The sequence below is a fragment of the Vidua macroura genome, chromosome 5 (genome assembly GCF_024509145.1).
Source record: "Vidua macroura isolate BioBank_ID:100142 chromosome 5, ASM2450914v1, whole genome shotgun sequence".
In the NCBI taxonomy this organism is placed as follows: Eukaryota; Metazoa; Chordata; class Aves; order Passeriformes; family Viduidae; genus Vidua; species Vidua macroura.
Genome location: NC_071575.1, coordinates 58,880,525 through 58,904,721, shown reverse-complemented (window position 1 = coordinate 58,904,721; position 24,197 = coordinate 58,880,525). Strand labels below are relative to the sequence as shown.

The 24,197-nt window shown below is 38.2% G+C and overlaps 1 protein-coding gene across 9 annotated transcripts in view; it reads left to right on the top strand.

Annotated features, from left to right (window-relative positions):
* KIF21A (kinesin family member 21A) overlaps positions 1-24,197 on the top strand; it is an 86,435-nt gene that overhangs the window by 5,458 nt on the left and 56,780 nt on the right. For all 9 annotated transcript variants that reach the window (XM_053978587.1, XM_053978586.1, XM_053978590.1 and 6 more), the window contains exon 2: positions 23,494-23,716. In XM_053978587.1, the coding sequence (XP_053834562.1) occupies positions 23,494-23,716 (223 nt within the window). The remainder of the gene's footprint in view (positions 1-23,493; positions 23,717-24,197) is intronic.

Sequence of the window (24,197 nt, the reverse complement as noted above, 5' to 3'; positions counted from 1 at the left end):
TCCCTTAATGCCATGTACTCCTTGCCAGAAGATGGGTATCTTGAATTTAAGAAGAAGAAAAAGCAGTGGTTGGTGTACTTCAGCAGTCTGCTCATGCTTTTGCTTGAATTGTATTTTTAACTTGTCACTTCCCAAAGTTTGTAGAAGACTTGGGAGTTTACTTTGCTTTGAAAAACCATCAAGTTAGTCACTAATTTCCATTTAATGGTGTTTTATTTACTACTTATGATCTGTTGGCCTAGACATTCCTTTAACACTGAACTCGGGGCTTCACATTTTCAGGTTTACTGTGTGACATCTGTAAATTCTTCTGTAGTAGCTGAGTGACCCTTGTGCATGGGATCAAGAGAGTCCTGCTCCCTCCCTCTGCTTTCCCTGCTTTCCCTTGATTAGCTTTAAGCCTTTTATAGATTGCTCTTGCTGCCCACTCAGAGATGGCTGTTGGAATTCTTGCTTTCATGTTTGGTTGCTTGACTACTGCTGGTGAAATCAAGCAACTTTTAGGTGCTTTTTTTATTTTAAGGAAAATATAGCAGAATACTAAATATCTGTGGTGACTAGAGAATTTTTTGTTATGTTAATATTTATTTCCATGTAAAACACTTTCAATAAGTGTCATTTGAACTGATGAACAAGAAAGTTTAATTAGAAATCAAACCAGATCTGAACAAGTCTAGCAAGTGTAACTGCATGAGCTGTGCCTTTTTATTATGCTCTCTTTCTCTTCTCTGGAATAGTTTTAAATCTTTGTTCATTTCTTCCTATTCTTCCTTGGTGTGTTGTTTTGGTGGTGTTTTTTTTTTTTTTTTTTTTGTTTTTTTTTTTTTTGGTTTTTTTGGTTTGTTTTTTTTTTTTTTTAATTTCCACTTTTCCCTAGTGAAATATCTGCTTCAGTGTAAGGGGAGAAATGCTGCCTTATTTTTCAAAAATGGTCTTGTTTGATATGTTTAGTATAGCAACAAGATACAAATGGAGAATATTGAAAATATAGGGTTAGCATCACAGTGAGTTTGATGCATAGAGAAATATAACATTAAAAATGTATTCTAAAATGTGAAAACCTGCTGATTCAGAGCTTATGATTGATTAGCATAAAATATTTCCTGAATAGAATCTGAATGGAAATAAAGAGTGAGGAGTGAGTACCATCTGTTCCTTTATTCTAGTAGTATCCTCAGCAGATTTGGTAGAGTTGGCCACTGCTGGAATAATTACTTTTCTGTGTAAAGAAACTTTTTTTTTTCTTTAAATCAGCTGTCAAATGCTGGTTGGGACAGTGCACCCTTTAAGCATCTTTACATATTTAAGTTACCTTAAGTCAAGGAAAAATTGCATGACTTATCTCTTGAGCCTGTTTGCTCTGGAGCTTCAACACAGAAAGCTGAGAGCAACAAGACCTTAGTAAAAGGTTATGATTGTTCTACTATACACAGCAATTTATATGCATTCAAATTGAACAGTGCACTTCCATTGTTGAATTTAAAAATGGACTAAAGGGTTTACTGTTTAGGTAATTTAGTGTCTCACTGTTAGCTCTTGCATTTATGCTGCTGTAGGAACTCTGCGTAGTTCAGTTGGTTGGCAAATAACTGTCTCTTTGCAGGACACTTTAGATTTAATGTAATCTTTCCATACTAGCTCTCAAATACTCCAGGTTCCTTGAAATGCTTCCTCTTGGATATTGTAGCTTTGAAGGATACATATTTTCCTTTCCCTTTATGTTCAGCATAACTGATCCTGTAAAAGCATGAGTAAAGCAGTATTTTCAAGGTGACTGTAGCATTACCAGTTCAACTACTAGAGCTGAGCACATGGAATGTTATCAATAATAGGACTAGACAGAAAATGTTTCCCTTTTGTGAGACATCTTAAAGTCTGACACTTTATCTTTTCTGCTGTGTTCTCTTTTGATAATGGAAGAGTTTGATCAAACAGGTTTCTCTGTTTACTGGGTCTAATCTCATCTGGGGCCTTGAAAAAAGGTATTCCACATCTTGAGTCAATTCTCCAACTTCTTGGTTATTATCTTTAAGCTGTGTATTTTTTCAATGAGCTGTTTTTTCCTTCCATTTCTAATTATGTTAATTATCCTTTGCTTAATACTGTTAAAACAAATTTAAGGTGATATATTAAGCTGGAAAGCTGCATAGCTGTGAAGTACTAATGTCTGTCAAGAAACTATATTAAATACAGTGCTTGTTAGCAATGTTGTTTAAGAAGTTATGCAAATCATCGATAATAGGCTAAAGTACAAAAGAAGAATTTATCATCTAGAAATACATTGCAAATGATGAAATACAGTCTTGTATAATTTTGGGGTTACTAGCAGGTTTGCTAGGAAATTTCTCATGTAGAGTAAAATATCTAATATTGCATAAAATGTAGAAAGTGGCGTATCTGGGTTCCTTTAAGTATTTGGTACCATGTTGTATGTGAGATTTCTTGGAATAAAGTGATAGAAATGTAGACTTGACTTAAGATGTGTATATATATTATATATGTATGGGTATATTTTATTCAAAATACTTACCTAATTAACTTTGTTTTTCAAAGTCAGTAATCCTTAGCATTAGTTTTGTTGGACATTTTTTCCTTAAGCATGGGACTAATTGGGAGATGAGTCCAGAGACCTTTTGTGTCATTCTGAGTAGCTCATTATCCCAAGGTCTTAGAGTTGCTAATCACTTGGTATTGATTTACCAACTGCAGCAGTGCCTCTGTCTTATTTTGTGCTTGATTCTGTTATAGGACACCATCCCTGTGTGCCCATCTCCACCTGTATGAGAATGTAAGAGGGGTATGAGTGTAGGTAATAATGTCTGTCTTTTTTTTAATATTCTTTTCCTGCTTTTCCTTCCCCATGCTCTCCTGGCACTTTATTTATTGTCATCTTAGAATTATGTCATAAGATCCTCAGGCCAAAGACATAGCTTCAAAGTAAACACTTACAATATAAATAATACATGATGTAATATCATGAGAAAACCAACTCTGCTAAAACACCTGAGTTAGTCATTACCTTCTATGAAAAGTCTTAGAGTTAAAAATTCTATATATGGCTTTGTTTCTACCTCTCCTCTTCGCTCATTTCTCTGAAGAGTAAAAAAAAATTATGCCTGTACCAGACACTTTGATCTGGAGGAAGTAGCTGACAACTTTTTTTTTTTTAACCTGCTAAGCAAACCATACATTGCTTTAGTTGTCACTCTGCATAAGTTGCCCAGGTGGGGTTTATTTCACTCCCTAGTCTCAAATGCATTCTTTTTGAAGTCTAATCTTTAATTTTAAGTACATGTGAAATAATTTTTAGACTCTGTCTCTGTAATGTGAAGCCTTTGAATTTTTCCTTAAACTTATTATCCATACATATTACTTTGCAGACTATAGATATTGATACCATCTAAATATCTGTATTTCTGTTTTTAGTTAAAATTTTATCATGCATGTGAATTCCTGGTATATTTGGGAAAGGCTAGTGTGTTTATGAGTAAGCTATTTGAAATGCATTAAAGACCAGAAAAATATTTTTTTGTTAGGTTAAGGATGACTAAGTATCTGAGTGCGTATTTTCTAGAGGTGATCGAAATGAGAAGGATTCTACTTGTAAGTGTTTGAAGAGGCTGTAGATCAGAGGGAAGGCCACCTGTTCAATCTGTATTACTTAGAGTGCAGCTTATGCTTCTGTCTAATCTGATCAGTCAGCCCATCACTCAGGAACAATTGCCAAAACAAAATTGCCATTGAACAATTGCCATTCTGATCTTTACAAGCAGAACTCTGAGTTCAACAAAAGTGGATTGGTGTTTAGTAAGCTCTAAAAATGAGATGAGAGATAGGACTGAATTGGTATTTGCAAGTAAACTATTTGACAGTTAAACATTAGTATAATTAAATGTTCTTTTTTTTTTTTTTGTACTCCCAAAAGGGTTTTGTTTTAATTGAGGTTGAATTGAATTTGCTGTTGGGGGTGTGTCTGCGGGGTTTTTTAATATTTGTTTGTTTGATTGTTTCAGTTTTTTTGTTCTGTGCATATATTTTTTTATTTGCTCTCTCTCTTTCTTTGTCTTCCTCACACAGTCTTCAAAGTGATCTACATTGGCCGGTCAACCCACTGTCTCTGCATTTTAAAATGTCACTGTAGATCTATTTCATTGTTGTTGTTTGCAAAGCTTGTAGGAACAGATGGACTTTTCATTGTTCTCTAAATGTCAACAAGTGTAGCCCTGGTAGGCCCTGAAGAGGAATCGTAGGCTTGTCAAGGTTGGAAAGGACCTCCAAGAAACATTGTACAGCTGAGAGTTTCAAATGAAAGTGCTTTGTTCTGTACTTGCAGCCCCAAGAACGGGGCTGGCCCATTCCAGCTGGCCCATGCTTCTGTTGATTTCCAGCTCTCACGATGCTGAGTGCAGAAATGCCTCTTTGGGAAGAGGGAGCTTGCATAGCATGCTGTTGACCTACATCTTGGAAGATACTTGATTAAAAACAAAGGGCTGATGCACTCTCGGCTGCTGCTGTAGGCAAATGTTTGAGGAATGTACACATTATTCATAAGCATGGAACAGCAGTGTTGTATTGTAGCAAAAGAAGAAACTTGGTGTATATGGAAAATGGGAGTCTTTATGAAAGTGCAAAGAAATCAGTTTTTTGTTCAGTACTGCTTATGTTTAGTGGTAGGTTTTGGGTCCTGCTGCTCACAAAAATTGTGGACTAAGAAGAATTGAAAAGAGGCAGGAAAGGGCTCTCTGTCTAGAAAACATGTCTGGTTCCATGTGAGATATGAAGAGTGAAGATTTATTAGAGACACATCCTAAAATATCTAGAGTCAAGTAGAGAGTGGAAGGGAAGGGAATAAAATGTTCTTCATGGTCAAGGTGAAGTTGATAAAACAGTAGATTTAAATTTCATTAAGAAAAGTAAGAGAAGAGAAAATATTTAGCCATTGTAAGGATGGATATTGTGGAATGAACAGACTAGGGAGGGAAATAAACCTGCGCTTTGTCTATGGAGATGTGAAATTGTCCGTACAGGAAACTCTTCAAAACAGTTCAGACTGGTAGCTGCCAGGAAGATTTTGGATTAATTGATAGTACTTTGGTCCTGAAAGGTGGAGTGGGTGAATAAACTCTGACATTCACTGGTTTTTTTTCCACCTCAATTGTCTGTATTGCTGTGAAGCTACATGTGGAGTGCCAGGACCTGAATTCAGTACAATTGAATGATCCCATTCAAATGTGAGAATCTGTTCACAATGTCCACGTGAACAGTAAAGCCATACTGCTTTGGAAGGGTAAGCTTAGATTAATCCAAGTTTGAAGGGAGATCATCTGATCCAGCCTCCCCATCAAAGCAGTGTCAAAACTAAGATCAGGTGAGGTTTTGCAAGGCTCTGTCTAAAGTTAGGTCTAGGAAAAAACTCTGAGATAGAGATTCATCAGTGTCTCTGGGCAGCCAGTACTTGACTGTTCCAGTTTCTAATGGTCAGATTTCTTCCTTATGCCAAGCTGGGAAATCTCTTGCTTTGTTTCATGACCAGTGCCTTTTGTCTTCCCAGTGTGAATCTCAGAAAGGACCTTGGGTCTTTTGTCTTTGTAATCCTCTCTTCTGCGCTGACAGAGAGGAGAAAAGGCCTGGAAGCCAAGAAGATACTGAAGAGCTCTGTGCCTATGATCTGTTGGAAAGGGGAGATGTGGGGGACACCTTCAGCAAATGGGGTGCAGCCTCTTGTCCAATTGAGTTCTGAATATGGTAGATCAGATTCTTGGGGGGTTGACAGTCATCCAGAGGTGCTGGTGATAGGGCTGCTATTAGGACATAATATATTGTAAGCATACACAGGGTGAAGTACTGGAGGCTTTTGTATTTTGTTTGCATGCTTGCTGTACTCTTTCTGTGTAAAGTCTATTCATTCTTCTCATATGACCCACCCCTACCTGCTTTGTAGACTGTCTCATGGTAAATGTGATATTGAAGCTGTGAAAGCATTTGGAATGTGATTCAGGTTGGGCTAACAGTCTTTTTTTCCCAGAAGTTATATGTGGTGCTCACCTGTCTGCATTTTCTCTGCCATAGTTTAAACTTACTCATTATTTTGACTGAGCTGACTAATGGGAATAATTACCCTCCATCATTGTTTAATGTTTCTTGGCTTTTCAGATTTGCATCAGTCCATCTCACAGAATAATCTCTTTCCCTGTCCTGTACTGTGACAGTTCATGTTTCATTCTTTCGGTTCTTCTGGCTCGTTCAAACAATATCTTCTGTATGGCAGAAAGAAATGTATACAATAGTCAGTGATTAATCCCTTGAAGCATGTGATTTTGTTGTGAACACAACCCAAAGCATTGACTACCTTGGAGTCATTTTTTATGACTCTTTGGAAATTAATTATAATTTGTGCATTATCAGTTTTTATCTTGTATATGAAGAATGGATTTTTTAAACTTGATTTATTTGTTTAGATTTGTGTATTCATAAAATGCATGTAGAGTGCTGGGCAAAGTTCACATTCAGTTTGGTTTGTATTGCTGGATATCTGCCTAGTATGTGTAAGAGCTGTCTGGTTGAAGTTCAATCTGTTTAAAACAGAGGAATGTATTGGTAGACTGAATAAAATGCTTCAAAGCTCACATCTGTGTTTCTTGAATTAATATGCTTTTGATTTCTCAGAAATGCTACTGACTTCCAAATTTTATCAGATATATCAAGGAAATATGACTAATTGTAGTCTAGCTGGGCAACTAACTGCTCCTTTTATATGTGCATTCTTTAATTTATACATGCAATTTTCACCTTAAGAAGACTTCCTTTGTTCAAGGCTATATGTCTGTCCAGGGAACATCCAGTGGGACAGAATGCTTGTCATGTACTGCACTGCTGTAATGATAGTTGCTCTCCTGTTTTGCCACCTCCTTGGTGTGGAGGGGGATGGTCACTCCAGCACAGCAAACGTGTATGAGGCCCTCTCCTTTGCTCACAAGTAACTTGAATTGGTATCATGTTATTTTTCCATTCTAATAATAAAAAAATAAAATGTAGAAGATACTTTTGTGTTCAAGGGATCTCTATCTGCTGCAGCTGTTACCAGTACTGGGAATCCTCTGGATGTACTCCTGTGTGACAGGGTAGGTGCTGCCATAGACCTTTTATGGGTCCTTGCTTCTGTGTGGCAAGCTGAGCTGATGCATGGCTAGAGGACAGTGACCACTTCACTTACAAGATTGGAAATAATTAAATAATCTGTGTGACTTGTTTTAGGTATTTTTCTTCAGAACAGGGTTAAGATACACAGAGTTTGAGGTTCACTGCTGTTTATAGGGCCAGCTGTGGTGTTGGAGTATCAGTGAGCCTGTCTTCTGAGTATTCATTCAGTGCTGAGGAGACTCCTATTACTTAACTGATCTAGGTACAATTGGAGCACAAGGGTATGGTATCTCTTCAGTTACTTTGGAAATAGCTGAGAAGTTTTGTTTCCAAAAGAAAAGGACATTCAAAGCTCTCACTTTAGTCCTCCACAGCTAGATAGGGATGCCAAGATAGTGTAGAGCCATGGACTTTCCAGTTTCATTGTGATGTCTGAAAGATTCAAAGACAGCCAGAATTTGTTTCATCTAACGCACGAGTCTTTCTGGATACCCTTGTTATGTGCCCTTGCATACTTGACTTACTCAGTTCAATGTGCTTGTGACTGATGCAAAAATTACAGAACTACAGATTACACAGGGACCTCTCTTGTGAGGTGTAGGGCTTTTTCTTTTAAAAAGGAAAACCTATTTTTGGCCTATTTTTTCACACTTGAGTCTTGGTCTAGTTAGTTTAAATTGTTAGCTAAGGTAGGTAACAAAGGACTACGCATATCAGATTTCATTGTGGTATGGGGTTTTGTTTTTTTTTTTTTTTTTTGTTTGGTTGGTTTGGTTTGGTTTTAAAGCTCCAGCAAGAATTGCTAGAGGTCCTGAAGTAGTTTCTGCTTTGTCAGCAAGTTTTAGGTGGAGTGTCACTGTTGGACTATTTTTCAGCTGCTGAGTCTTTGTGTTGCTCCATTTTTGCTGCTGTTGCAAGACCCCTCTGCCAACACTCCTCTGCCAACACTGCTGCTGCAGATCAGAGATAAACAACTAATGCATTGCAATGGCTGCCAGGGAACAGAGGGCTGAAGTCTTGTTTCTCTGAACTGAAACTGTGATACCCTGAGATTAGGCAGTATAGGAAAGACAGAAAAGATTGTGTAAATGTTTGTCCATTCTGACACTTAATGACATATTCTGTAACCCTGGTCAACTGGATTTGATTGAGAATCTAATTTTGTGTTCTGTTAAAAACATGATTGTATTTGAAATGAAACCAGTCCTGACCTCAAATGCTGAGTTAAAGAAATCCTCTCCTTTCATATGTGCTAGGTAATCCTGCTTCCTGTCCTGAATCTTTTGCACAGTTTCAATTTATCTTGTTCCCATTCTTCAGCCACTGATCCTTGGTTCAGTGGTCTAGAAATGGTTAATGGTAAGTAGAGCTGGGAAATAAGCTATTTGTAGTTTTCTATGCCTTGCTAATTATTCATGTGATAGAGCTTACGTAAGGGCTGCATTACAGTTGCACTTCATTTGATGACAGAGTTCTGTATTTCTGTGTAAACAAAAGTCAAGTGATAGGGCATGGGCAGTCAAAGTCTATAGTTGAAATCAGGGCGAAAACAAACTTTCCTGGAAGGATCTTAAGGTCATGCTATCTGCTTAGCTGTCATGTTTCTTAAAAAAACCCTACAAACAATAACAAAAAAACTTCTATAAACCCAGTCCTGACAGTATTTTATTTAAAAAACTTTTTAAAAGCTGAAAGAGCCTTCTTTGCTATCTTTCTTGCCTTAGCCTTTCTTCATATTCAGTGGTGAAATTCCTTAAAGCATACAATTAACAGTTTGGATAGCATGATGTAGCAAAATATTAAAATTTTAAATAGCACAGAGTTTTCTCTCTTTGACACTGATTGTAAAAGCAGACTGTCTTAGAAAAAATTCTAAGTACCTGTTTGGAGAAACCTGTACATTCCAGGGAAAAAATGTTGATCTATTGACCCCCTCTTAATACTTTTTTAATACTTGCTGACAATTTCTGTAGAACACCAGTTACCTTAACAAGTTTTGTCTAAATATTCCATTTTTCTTTCTAAATATCTGGTACCATAGCATATGCTGGAGTAATTGGCTTTTTACCTCTTTTGCCCATCCCTCAAATGTTGTCTGTAGTACTAAGAAAAATTCTTATAAGTGGAAACAAGGTTGCCCAAAACACTAGAGCTTTGTTAGTATGGAATGATCTTTTCCCTTTTCCCTGTAAAAGCAGGGGTGGTAAGTGGTTGAAGCTGAGTGCAGCCATGGAGTGGAAGTCAGAGGTGTGGGAGGCAGCTGCCTGGTTCATAGCAGCTGGCAATGTAGAGTTTGTAGCTTGTGCTAATATCCAGTCTTCTGGCTTCGTAGTGCTGGTGAGGAAAACTATCTGAAACAGCTGTAAAGTTATGGATTATGATAGAGATATATCTGTCTGTAGCTTTTAATAAATGTGTGACCCATTATGAAAGCTTTATATAAGCCTTAGTGTAATACCCTCCCTGGCCTTGAGGCACTAGCTGTATGCCATTAACACACCATTTTGTGTGAACTCAGTTTTCCATTTCCTGGTGAAGTTCCTTCTTAGCTCCTGGAAAACCTTGTGAGCACTCCCTTCATGTCCTCTTAGGTCTCATTTAAGCCAAAGAAGCTCCTCTGTTGTCTGATGTTGTCTGATGCTCGGAGGAATGAGATGCTTGGTCACAAATTTTGTGGCAGGTCTACAACCATCTGAGTTGGTCTACAGATCAGGACTACAGCAAGACAATTACCATAAACTTAAATTTCTAAGGCAATTTGAACAGTTAATATATGAATACTTAATTTGAGAGCACCTGTGCTACCTCCAGTGTTTGAGGGACTATGAACTCTGACGCAGACAAACCACAAGTGATTTGCATTGATGATTTCTGAGAGCAGCTGGGAGATGCCTGATTTAGAAGTATTAGTTGCCAAGAAGAGCTGATTTAATTGAGTCAAAGCAAAAGAAATGGGTTTTGACCTTGAAGCAGCTTGTCAGGACAGACCTTACCTTATGTCCCCAAGGAGCTGTAGCCAAGCATTCAGCAGGCAGAAATGATCCCAGGATCAGGTGTTGCTGCTTTGTGTGCACTTGAGCTGAGGGAGACTGGCAGGGCAGTGCCCAGGCCAGCAGCTGCACACAGCAGAGAACTGTTCCAGACATGGAGTCAGAGCATCCCAGGCCTGTGATGTAAAATGGAGACAGTTGCTTTCAATTTGTGTGCGCTACCCTGCTGCATGATTTTTTTTTTCTTTTTTTTTTTTTTTTTTTTTTTTTTTTTTTTTTTTTTTTTTGTGGTTGGTTGTTTTGTTTATTTTTGTGAAGTGACTTTGCATTAATAGTTTTGGATTTCTGGTTGGATTTGTAATCTTATCAGGGAACCTGAGCTGTAATGAAAAATTAAGCCTACAGCTAGGACATGAAGCAGAAAGTGCTTAGCCTTGCTGTTAGGCCAGCATAGATAATGGTTGTCTAAAGCAGATAGAAGTAGCAAGGAAGTAATTGGTTCTTTATAAGCTATATTCAGAGTGTATGCCATGAGTCTTGTGCAGTTTACATTGTGGTACATGACCAGGGTGCACTAGTTTCATGGATGTGCTCTGTCCTGGAGCTATTTTGGTGAAATGTACCAGTATTAATACTAGTGGTAATTCCAAACTGTAAGCTTGCTAATGGAGCAAGGTCTGCATGCCAATAGCAATTAAACCAGAAGAATGACTATTTCCACAATGATTTCCACACTGAATTTGTTTAACCTAGACAACAAGGAGCTCCTACCAGCACTAGTGTGGAAGCTAAACAGTTACAAAATTACACAGGCTTTTCTATTTTATATATTATCAAAAGTGAAGAATATGAAGCTAGCCCACGCTTTCCCGATGAGGTAGCAAAGCATTCTCTTTCTCTTAGGTTGAAATCTCCAGTGATATATTGGATATTGTAGTCACTATTTATATAGTGTCATATAAGCCCCTATGAACTCAGTGAAAGGCTGAGCATGTGAAATGGCAGCAGCTCAGCCCTAAGCACAAATGTTGTTGCAGAGGAGACCTCTCTTTCTTCTAGCTTTGTGATGTGAATTTTTGTGTGAAACTGGCTTTCCTGTGAGGTTCCAGATTCCAGAGGATTTCTTGCACAGATGATGTTGACTGAGGCCCTGAAGGAGCAGTACCAACTCCAAACTTAGTTCACCAGTCAACTATGATAAATACCATTCTTTTGACTTCTTGTGTTACTTAAGCTCCAATTATTTCAGCTTTCTACTGGTTTTCCATATAAATGTTAAATACTCTCTCGCTAAAATTTTTTTCCTTGTCCCCTCTCTACCACATCTGAAAGCCAGCCTGCATTTAGCTAAATAAAAGATTATGGCCTGTAGATAACCCAAGTTTTGCACCTGGTTGAAACTTCATGGGAGAGTGTTGTTTAGAATGAGTACCAAGAGACTTGCAGACTTCTCAGCTTTGTGGGGATTGAGGAATGGGGGAAAGGTGAGGGAGAGTTTGGGGATTGACAGTTTATATTTGCCTGAAATGCTCTCAGAGCATCCAGCATCGTACTGAGCAATCCATTTGAAGCATGGCTCAGTGTGGGGGAAATGCTACCTACTAAATTTTGAGTGTAGTTTCCTGTATTGTCCTGATTTTAACTAAATTTTTCAAGCCGAGAAAGAGCAGCAAGGTAGTCAGATTTAGAATGGCGCTTAATACAGTGTCATTGCATAGGAAGAGAAGGATGGAAAAATGATCTCTGTTTGATGCTGTTGCTGCTGATTTGAATGATTTTGCAGCCTTGTGAATAGAATGAATAGACCTGAAGAAAATAATTAAATTTGAGGATTGGCATTCAGACATAAAACAACAGGTAGCTGAAACAGCTTGACTGGAGAAAGTGGATAACATTGTTTCTTTCTGTTTTGCAAGTTTGAAAACAGACAGTACTAAATAAAGCAAGTGAGTTATTTTTCCTTTCTCCAGAGTTAGGATTTACCAGCTCAGAGCTTTCAGTTGCTGCTTGAACAGTCTACCTTCTGTTTCGGAACAGAGCAACTTCTGTTCATTAGAAACAGTCAACAATAAATATGAAGACATTTTCTGCAGTTTGCTTTGGAACTTGGTGTATCGGGTGTTATGGATACAGCGTGGTTTTTTGTGTTGATTTTTTTTTTTTTTTCCTTTGGAAGGCGTGGCAGAAAAGTCATACAGTGGTTTTTGTTCCAGGAATGTTGCTTTGAAAGTTAACAGAGTGAAGGCACTATTCAGTGCAGTTTATTGAAAAACTGTTTTTAGCTGTCTTGTCCCATTGTGAAGTCTCCGGTTATTTTATGATTATTTTAGCAGCATTAGCTATGCAGTCATTTCAGTAATGATTAATGACAACTTGTAATTTTTTTTTAACTGACTTGACTTTCCTGTTCTTTTGTTTTATTATTTAACTGTAATTACTTATGAAGTGGCTTGTAGCTTTACCTATAGGTATGTTCATAACTTTGTGTTTGTTTTGAGTTGGTGAAATGTAATTATTGGGCTTGTGGCTCAGAGGTGTAAAGCAACCAACTGCCCTAAAATTGAGAATATACAACTGGGAAGACAATGTTTCTGTATGGAGGGGAAAGAAATGAAAAAAGTTTTCAGAGCTACAGTAATCTTGCCATGAACATTTGTGTGCTATAGCTATAAGAGCTGGGAGCTTAAGTGAATATGTATGGGTGTTTAAAAAGGAAAGGGAAATTTGGGTAAGAGAGGCAACTAAGGGTTCTTCTTTGTTGCTGACATAGCAAACCCGTTTAACTTCGTTTAAAAATAAGAGTACCTATTTTTAAAAACTAGGCTGCTTGGAAGAAGTAGTGAACTTCTAGAACAGACATACATTTAACTGAAGAGGAAGAAATTGAATGAAGCCTAGGGTTGGCATGACTGACAATCTTTTGGTCATCTGGATAGCCTTGCATTACATCAGTTCTTTGCTCTATTCAAAAAATTATTTTTCTACTGTGAATAAGCACGTTTTTTTTTTCTTGGTTATTTCTGAATATATTTGTGGTACTTATCAATGCTTTTAAGAAATCAAGGATAAGTTATAATGTGAGGAAGTTCCCAAATGCATGTTCTTATTCTTAAAGTACTTCACTTAATTGCATTAAATAGTTGTATTTTTTAGTTATTCATTTGGCTTTGCAGATAAATCTTTTTGTGAGGGTGTGCAAAAATAATGTTACTGCTCTGCAAGATGGAATTCTCAGCTTTTGAACCAGAAATCCACTGTAATTTCTGTGCCTTTATGTGGGCATTTTTGGGTCATTTGCTGATGTAATGATGCTGCTTGCAGTGTTTTTGAAACCAGCTGTCTCACAAAACTGTGCTTTTAGTAAAGTTTGACTCTGTAGTTAAACATTAGTTACTAGTGTGCTTTCTAAAAAGAGTTGACACCAACCACATTTTTGTTGACCGATGTACTTTTTACAGGCTTAGTCTATTTGTATATGTTGGGCTGATTGGTCGATGGCATACAAGAGGTATCCAAATTATCTCAAAATCCCTGAGCTGTAAATGTGACTGAATTTAGGTTTGGATGTACTCAAGACCATGGTTTAGTGGTTTTTGTGGTTTAGTGTTGTTTGATGATGATGTGGATGTTTGTTGTTGGATTTTTTGGCTTTGTTTAGGCTTTTGTTTGTTTTGTTTTTAATTCTTTCCCATTTTTCCCGTTGGACCTAAATAAATTCTGTAGCTTGGTAAGGCAGCAGTGACTACAGCGGTTTGGGTGGTTGGATAGCCTATGTTCACCACATTATTTTTGATAGTACGTTACTTTGTCAGCTGAATTCTGACGCTAACGTTTCTGGAAGCAAAGTGTCTCCAAGATACTGACAGTACTTGTTATCCTGGCTCAGGGATGCTAGGCTTCTGGGCTATGCACTCTTCAAAAAGGCTTTCTTAGACTTTTTAAATTTTTTTTTTCATCTGAATTTACTTATAATAGTATTTGTTTAGCACATGTAAGTGCTGTTAAGCATTCAGTCATGCTGCGGAAAGTTGCTACAGGAAGTGTATTCCTTTTCCTGATGCTGCCCTTGTTACATAATTAGTACCAGGCTCTGGTAAGCATTACCCGGCAGTGACTCAGCCACTCCTTACAGCTGCGAGCCCCAGAGCAGGAATGATGAAGGCTGCTGAGTTTCGTGCTAAAGCTATATTTTGGAGGGAAAAAACCTCCATGATTTGCAAAAGAAATATAGGGTGTTATTCCTTTTCTTTTATATGTAGAGTTGCTTTCCTCATGAATCCTTACCTTCAGGAGGACATACTTGCTGGCTTAATTGGCCTCCTGTATCCATGAGGGCCATAGTTGTAGACACTGATCTAGGGACCTTTATTTTCCCTTTTTCGTGAGTTTGTGACATCTGTGTTCTTTAAATCTTGTAATCATCAGGTACTATTGCCATAAATTTTTCATAATAGTAATCTTTACTAGTTTTCATTATTATATATTATAAGTGCTAGTGATTGATGTGAAACACCACCAGTGAAATTAAGATGCTGTTTCATACTTCTGTGCTTGAGCTTTATAGTCATAAAAGCTGAAATATATTTTTCAATAGAAACCTTTAACATAAAAGAATCAAGTGCAATCACTGTAAGAGGGACAGATTTAATATGCAGTTTAAAGGCAGTACTGTCCTTAATTTGCTTTGTGGATATTGCACTTAGTATATAAATACATGTGGAGCACAGCCATCAAATTGCAGACTGATTGAACCCTCTGGTAAACTACAGTTTTAGTGATCTGGAGCAGCCATCCAAATCCATAGCCATAGATGGTTCTGCTCCCCTGAGTAAATGTTTTGGCTACAGTTTCCCTTGATTGTGTATTTCTTGTGTTGGTTCAGAAGTCATTTCTTTGATTGTTGATTGGCCTTTTGGAAATGTTAGGTTCCCAGACCACCTGGGGAAGAAACCTGTTGTTCATGTCTGAACCAAGTATTTGGGATGTCTCTGCTGTTCTGCCAACTGTGCGGTGATGTCCACAAGTGCAGTGTAAGCAGACAAAAAGCTCAAAGTGTACATAGGGCTTTATAAGACGGAAAGCTACCTCTCAAATAAAAACTGAAATGACCTAGCACCTTCTGGAGTTCCTTTTCTTTTCCTCTTATTTAAAGGTGATAAAGATTCTCAGGGATTATATTTTCAGAGTTAATCCTTAAAGGAGAGGTAGCTAGTGAGTGACCTGTTTATTTCAGTGTATGTGCACATGTTCCATACAGCATGGTGTCCAGAGCTTGAGCTAATGCCAATCACGCTGTAGTGCTGCTGAGTGCTGTGTTTCCTTGTGCAGCAGAAATACTTATTTTTGCTTCTTACTCATGAGAATGACTTGTTCATGCTCCCTGATGGGGAAAGGCAGTTGCTTGGGGCTAATCGGCCTAGTGGAGATCAGGTGATTGTAGTCCCTTTCAGCACCAGAGTGCCTTTGACCCTTTCAGCACTGAAGCATGTTTGACCTCTGATTGCTGTGACCGAGGTCTCTCTTCTGCCACTTCATTGCATGATACAGGGTGTGTCTGCATTCCTATATGGTATGAAATTAATTTAGAATTTTACTTTTAGGAAGGTCTAACTACTTCTTTCATTTCTTGCTTATAAACCATAAATACTTCAAGTCTTAGTTCATAAGTAATACTTTACTACATTTGCTTAGCTCTCATTTTATCTAAGATATTGTGTTATTATCTCTCTTCTACCTTTCTGAGAGGGGTGACACATATAACAACTGATGTTAAGAAAGCCAAGGCAAGTAGCACAATAGAACAATTTAAAAAAAACTGTTTGCCTTTGGAAAAGGCACTTCTGTTTAGCTTTGCTCAAACTGCACTTGGATCTGGAGGTGTGCCAGTCCTGTGCTTGGCAGGCTTGTGGAAGCTTATGGTAGTGCAGCTTTTCCATCAGAGATGACCTTGTCTTGAACTAGAAATAACCCAGGCCAGTACAAACCCTGCAATACGCTTCTCCCTTCTCTCTCTCTCAAAAGGCAAATTCTTCTCAAAAGTTGTGGATTTCTTTGCTCACTAGAGAGTAAATTAGTTCACAATAAAACTGCACAAAGGTTTGTGTGAATGCATTCATTCAAGTTATCAAGAAAGATGTTGAAGGTCTTCTAGATCTTCTGGAGGATCTGCTAGCCCTCCTGTGGGGGTGGTCTGAGGAAGGAAGCATGCACAGCAGTAGGAGTTACATGAGAGCAGGCCTGGGTGTTTCCCCTCTGCATTTTCTTTTCCTAGCAAAAGCGTGGGGCTGTGCCTACCAGTCTGGGGATGCCATCTGTGTTGCACAGCCTGCTTGGCTATTAGAGAATTACACAAGAATTAATCTGAAATCACACTGCTAAACTGCGTCCTGGCCGTGGCGGCTGCCTGGAGATACAGCTATTGTATGGCTCTTCAGGAACCAAGGCAGAGCAGCAGACTGTGGAACTGCCTCAGCCTGGCACTGCCAATGTCATCTACAGCATGAGCAGCTAATGGGTATGGGAGCTGACCAGACCCAAGATACTGAAAAGGGTAATTGTTCCATGAAATTAAATTTGTGTGTAAAAATGAAAAAAAATTATTAAAGAGGTAGAGTTTGAGCATATGGGAGAACTGGACAAATCTAATTATGGCAGTGGTATATTTCCTCAATTTAATTTCATTCTAGTTTTCCATGTGTTGCTTTTTCATTAAATGCAAACTGGAAGTGACAGTCTGTAGCACTGGAACAAAATATTTTCTGTGTATATTTTTGAATAGAATTTTTTTTTGTTTGCATTACAGTAAGTTGGTAATTTAGTGGCTAGGTGTTTTAAGTTAAGGCTTAATGGTCATATTTAATGGCTACACATGGTTTGAAGGGATGCTAATACCTTTTTATCATTATCTTAATAGGACTTCGGAGTAAAATCTGGACCATGTAGATCCTGCTTAAGTTTTGTCACAGTCCTTACTACATTTTTTTTTTTTTTAATATCCTAGACTGTTTCAGGAGGTTTTATTTCTGGTATTGTCAACTGTACAATTGTCATTGTATTGAAATACCTTTAGACACCAAGAAGTTTTCAGGTACATCAAGTAGGTAAGTGTTAGTACATGTGCAAAACATCTGCCTCGCTTGTGCTTGCCAGGAGGTGTAAATTTAGGCCAAGTAGCAGCTGGGTGCTGGGCACACACACCTGCTGGCAGCGCTGGGTTCAGTCTGGACCGTGGAGGCTTTAGAGGAACACCACTGGGAGCAGTGCCCAATGTTATGCAAGAGCCGTGGAGTTCCAGTCTCAGCAAGGTGGTGCTCCTTGCCCTGGCTGGGTGACTGCAGTGTGCCTGGGCCCCTGGCACAGGGTGAAGCAGGTTCCTGGGGTGGGAGCTGACCCATGGCAGGGAGATAGACTTGCCCATGTGCTGGGTGGCTCATCTGCCGAGCCATGTCTCATGTGGTCACTCTAATCTGTATGTCTGTAATTGCATGTCCATTTTCCGTCTCGATAGCAGTACATGTAATACTGGCGATTGATGCCATTAATGTGGAGTTACACCACTCGTGATGCCGCTATTCAGAAACTCTCTGTAGGTGATGGTTGCTGGTATGAGCCTAAAGATTTGTTCCTGCACCCTTTTTGCTGTGTAAACAGGAGATAAACCTGGAGTTTCTCATATGCCAGATCTTTTTGTATCCTTAAAGCTCGTTGAGAGGTGTAGTTCAGAGGAAATCATTCAGACATTATAGTTGTGGTCTCATTTGAAAGTGTTGTTAATTGCAGAGCAAGATTCCAGTGTGTGCAAGCAAAAATACTGAAAAGTTTTGCAAGCCTAAGTATCGGGTGTCTGAGATGAAACTTACTTAGCTTTCTTTACTCCCTGCTTGTTCTAAAGGGAATTTAATGAGAGTGATTTGATGAGTGTAAATTTAAGGGAGTAGTAAGGTGAGGGAATTCTGATGCTGAAGTAAGAGTTGGAAGCTGTTTTCGTCTGGTTTTGGGCAGTTTTTGTTTCCCAGGTCGTATTGCCTGCTGTGCTTCACTAAGTATTTTATTAGGTTTTTCTGGATTTAATATTTCATATACCCACATGTGAAACTTAATTGTGTAAAATTTAATAGGCTTAGTGTAGTAAGAGAAGTATTGAATAGCATTGGGTTTACAGGTTAACTTGTTTCCTGCTCAGCATACCACGAGGTTTGAATTTATGCTTTTCTGAGCAAGTTGAAAACAGCCACTTCCCCACAGAGCCTTTTTTAATGACATGGGGCTTCAGAGTAATCTTTTCTTTCCAACATAGGGCTTCTGGATAGTCATTGCAGTTGAAAGATCAACCCATGTTTATTTTTTTTCTGCTTTGCTTTCTGTAAAACAAGATTAATTTTATTCTTTGCCCTTTTTAGATCAATCATAGACGTTCTTGTGTGCTTAATGCTATTCTGTAGAGGCGCTGAGAAGGTATATGGTAAACATGTTGATTATTACCCTTTGTTAGAGTTTACAGTTCTTCTCATGGAGATGCAAATTTAAAAAAATCACTGGTCTTGTTTAGTATATGAAATGAGATTAAGAGGTGATGTGATCATAGACGGTTAGAGATGGCTTGGGTAAAATTGAATAATGGAGAGGTTTTTAAATAAACAGGCACAGAGGTAAAACTGTTTAGTAAAAGGGATGTGTGTGTATATGTGTGTGTATATATACATCCTTATATATGCATGTAGTTATTTATGTACATAATATATATTTAGATCACTGTGACAATTTTTCATCCCTAGAAGTAAATTTTGCTTTTCAAAGAGATAATGATATTATCTAGTTTAAACAGAATCAATTCTGTAAAGTCTGATGTCTTGCATAACACAGGGTATTGGTCTGATGATGACTGTAGTCCCTGAACTGTATTATCTGAGTGTGTTCTAGCTGACAATACTTTTAGCAGAGACCTTGTGCCCCTGTTCTACTGAGGGATTAGTTCCAGTACAATACCGTGCATTACTGCGCAACCGCTGGCTGGTTTAGTACTCCCTAATTTGACAACTTGTCCCAGTGTGCTAAGGCAGGAGAGATTTAGGGGATTAAGTTTCATGTGTGTGGCCTGGAGGTGCTGCAAAGTACACGTAAACAAGAACTGGGTGTGTTCATACTTTGGAGAGGAGCAAAGGGAAGGATGGAAAGCAAAATGTTGTTTGGGAAGTTGCCACATCTAAGGAGATGTGATTGGAAATAGGTAGAAAACACCTGATTGTCTGTAATTAAGAGAGTAGCCTAAAAAACAGGTGGGGTGGGGCCACGTAGAAGACAAAATGGGCGAAGTCAAATTGGTCCTGGAGAAAAATCTCAGTGGCAGACTGCCAGACCACAGGCTGGGCAAGGAGAGATGACCAGAATGAACTCTTTCACATTTTTAAAGTGTGGGCACTGCCTGCTTTGCTGACAGAAGTGACCACATTAAGACGTGAGAGTGGAAAATGTTTGACTGTGAGCAGAAAGGAAAAAAAAATCACTTTCCCAATTCATATGTGGAATGGAGAAGGAGATGTTCCTATAAGCAGTGCTGTAGCCGAATGCTTGCATGAGGACTTCCGTTTGCTGGACCACACATTCAGTGCAAATAGTAAGACTGAGAGTCTTGAGGTTTGGGTGGTGCACTCACATTGTTTGTAAGTGGCCAGTAATCAGGGTGTAGGGGAGGAATCTCTTGCTTACTCATTGAAGACATCACATTAGCTTCATGGCAAATTTAACAAGAGAGCTGTATAGATTTCAGAGCATGAAGAATCCCTTAATGATACTCAGGTTGGGTGATGAAGGTTTCTTGTCCGCACATCTCTTTGGGGCAAGATGTCATTCAAACCTGATGCAGTTGTGCTACTTCTGTCTCTGCTACCTCTCAACTCCATAGCAGAGTGGGACATTGTGTAAGACTAGTGACAGAATGAGAAGGGAGTCTGTCTTTGGTGTGAAGCTGCCCTGCTGTGGTGAGTCTTGCTTTGTTTTTCCTTTGTGTTGCCTAAGTGCTGGTGAAATGTGTTTTTTCTCCTAGCACTGCTTTCTGATTTAGTAAGTTAGGGAAGAAGGCCACCATCATCACTGCTGGATCTCTGAATGTTGTGTTACAACCCAGGGGAAGTGGCTGAGCTGGTAAGAAGCTGCTAGCAGTGAGGCAGATACCCCTCAGCTCAGCTGTGGGCTGGTTATGCTGGGCTGATCTGTACAGCTTGCTGTTGTGCAGCACAGCTCTGGGAGGTGCTGCCTGGCTGCAAGGCAGGACCTGGCCGGGAGGATTCTCATGGGAAGTCTCTGCTGGGCAACATTGAAACTGCTCGCTTTACACTCCTGTCATCACTGTAACAATTATCATGCAAATCATTGATATTTTAGGCATGCTGTTCCTTTTCATGGTCAGTCAGTCTTTACTTAGTGGTAGAAAGGAGAAATTTATTTGGCACCTGTCATAATTGCATCAGTTCATCAGTGTAGAAAATTAATTTTTTTTTCAAGCACAGAATAAAAACATATTAAGAAAAACTTAAAAAAAAACTTGTCAGCTTCATTCTGCAAATTGTTGCTAAAAGCCTTTTTGGAACTGGGGAGAAGTTGTGTTTTTGGGATGCACTAAAGCTTGCTTGATGTTGAAGATGTGTTTTCCATCTAGTTTTCTAGAAGAGATCTTCCAAGGCTTTTTTGCTCTGGAAGACTATGAGACATGCCTCTGGACATTTACAAGCCCTCAGAGTTCATTCCTGTAGGGACAATTGGTGGCCTCTGTACTGTGTGCACTGGATTAGTGAAAGAATAAGAGTGCTTAGTCTGAAAAAGGAGCTTGCCCTCTGACTGACTTCACGGCAGTAAAAGAAGGCAGCAGAATAACCTACTGAGTGGGCATTTCCTAAATATTGTTTTAGACAGCAAGCTGCAGTGTTTTATTTGCTCGACCTTCCAGTTGTGTAGAATGCTTTTAGAAAACGCGTATGATTAATTTTTTCTTTTGAAGACTTTCTCCACCTAGAAATAAAAGCTATTTTATTACCAAAATTTCCTTAATTTAGAAGGAAGTAAATGTATTGCAAGTTTCTGTACATATTTATCAGATTCTGTGTTCAGTTGACACAGGTACAAGTGGATCAAGTTGGTTGTTATTGAAGGAGTTATGTAAATCCTGTATTACTTTTAGCATTCTTATTTCATTTAAAGAAAAAAACTCCTTATGATGTTGTTAGAGAGAAAATTTGATCTATATTACACCCTTTGTATCCTTAAATGCAAATACTAGTTGTAGAATATTTGTGCCTATTTTGCACATCATATAATCTTTTCTTTAATGATATTTTTCAAAGGTTTACTTAATTTTCACTTTACACTAGAGGGCAAGCTGACAAGGGTGGTACCTCCTGATCATTAATGAAGTTTCCATACTGGAATTAATGTGCAGAAAACCTTACAGGTAAATTAAGGTTAATCTCTAGTGTCACATGTGGGATATAATGAAACTGTCGGAAGGAAAAATCGGAAAAATACTCTTGACAGCAGTGCACATCCCTGCATGAAAAATTCAGAATCTGCAAAAAAAGTAGATATATCGTGCTCTGTGAGATTTTTTTTTGTATTTTTTTTTCAAGCAGGATATTTCTAACTTCATTTGACATGTACATAATTAGTCTGCAGCAGCCCACTCAGTTGTTGGAGACAAGCTTGCTCTGTATCAGCAGGTGTTGGCACAGTCACAGTAGATCAGCAGGTAGCTTTGGGCCCTTATGCTCCCATTAGATTTTGGAACAAGTTTTGTGTGTTTGGAGTCAAGCATTTTGGCTTAGTTTCCTCTGAAGAGGGTGTAAATTGTGCACACTGAAACTGCTCTGTGATCCAAACCAACATGTGATATCTCAAAGTGTTGGGGAATTTGCTTCAAGGCAGCACAGCTGCTCTAAACAGAGCATTAATGTGCATGTGGCCCTCAAAACATGGAATATGAGATGAATTTGTGCCTTTAAATAGACTCTGTGCATGCAGATCTTTGACACTGTGTAACTGAAATATAATTGGAGGATCTATATAAAATATTCCATGATTCTGTTTGTATGTAGCTGTACTGCTGCTTTTTTATCATTCTTACTAGCCATCTTTGTCACATCTTTTAAGCTGCACACGTTTTGGTGTGTGTTTTGTGTGTCTGGGTTTGGTTTGGGTTTTTGGTTTGCGTTGTTTTTTTGGTGGTGCTTTGGGAACGTGGAAATATTTTTTTACAAAGGTAGCTTTGTAAGCAAATTATTAGTTACTTACGGCTAGAGCAATATGTTAAGTGGGCCAGAGTTTTTCTTCTTGATAGTTAATCATTAAACCCATTGAGTCACAAGCTTCTGCAGTCATTATTAGTCGTGAGGCCAGTACATGAATTCAATTTTGATGAGGCTGCAAGAGTGTTAAGAATGCAGAGGAATTAATAAAATGGTAGAATAGAAGAAGTTCAAGCTATATTCTACAAGTTATTTTGTAAAATAAGAAACTGAACAAACTGAAATAAAAGCTGAAATTTGCCTTAGAGGGGAAATAATGAGGAATAAGACACTCTTTAGAACTTGTTAACTATTGTTCTTTTTCTGTTGTCTGAAGGTATACTTCTTCAGTGAAACCAAACATTTCACAGAAGTGTTCTTCAGAAGGCTGTACAAGTTCCTTTTCTGACAAAAAGAAAGAAAAAAATGTAGCCTTTTCCTTGCTGTCATTGCTCTCACAGCAAGGAGATGATTTCATTTAAGATGATAACACAGAATTTTCTGAATTGGTAGGGACCCATAAGGATCTTCAAGTCCAACTCTGGAGTGAATGGCCCATAGAGGAACTGAACTCACAATCTTGGCTGCAGTAGCACCTGACTCTAAGCAACTGAGCTAGGTGTTGGTTGGTCCTTGCTCCCAGATTGCTATTTAAACTATCCTATATATTTTTTACATGTTTAACTTGCTTGTTAAAAAAAAAAAAAAGTAAAATGATTGTTTTTACAATGAAAACATGCAGAAGTTTGATAAAACTGGAAAGCTTGATTTCCAAGTCTGAAACAACATAGAAAAGTGACTCTTCAGTAATGCATAATATACATACAGAAACATTCAGAGTTCCAGGCAGGTCATCAGCTTGAAGCAGGTGAACCTTCAGAAAAGATGGTGTCATTTGCATGAGCAGTTTTATGGCTGGGGTTCTGATACAGTCAATACTGTGGCTCAGACTGCCAAAAACCTTCTGGCTTGCTGAAGAAAAATTCTGACTTCTTAGTAATTAAGGAATTCTCAGATCCCTTATTTATATTGTGCACTCATTTTTTGATGATGAGAATTTCTAATAGTTCTTTTTATCTCTTCCAAAACAGAATTAGACCACAGTTAGCCAAAGAGAAGATTGAAGGATGCCATATTTGTACATCTGTCACACCTGGTGAACCTCAAGTGTTCTTGGGAAAAGATAAGGCCTTCACTTTTGATTATGTCTTTAACATTGACTCACAGCAAGAAGAGATCTATGTACAGTGCATAGAAAAGCTGATTGAAGGTTGCTTTGAAGGCTATAATGCCACTGTCTTTGCTTATGGCCAGGTAAGCTTCACAATTTTATTTCAAAGTGTTTATTTTGGAATAAACAGTTTTTTGAAAATTATTTTTCTCTTAAATTTCTGAATATATTAATCTGGTTTTAGCATATTGGGTTTATTTTCAATGAGTCACCTTCTAGGAGAGTGAGTTTATATAAATTCTGTTCAGACTGGCAGTTGAAACACAGAATATATATATATATATATATATATATAGGCCACTGATCTGAATTTAATAGTAGTCCTGAGAATAATATCAGTCCATATAATTCCTGAATTCACCTCAATGCAGCAATACAAATTATTGACCTAATCACTTGAACTATAGAGATAGGTTGTACTGAGATTCTTTTCTGAAAAACTTTTCAACCCACTGCATTTTTAGAGACTTTTGGGAATAGGAGCTTTTAAAAAACAGATCCTGGAGAACTTCAGGCCACATTGTTTGCTTGCAGGCAAAATGTAGAGATCAGATTCCAAAGTCA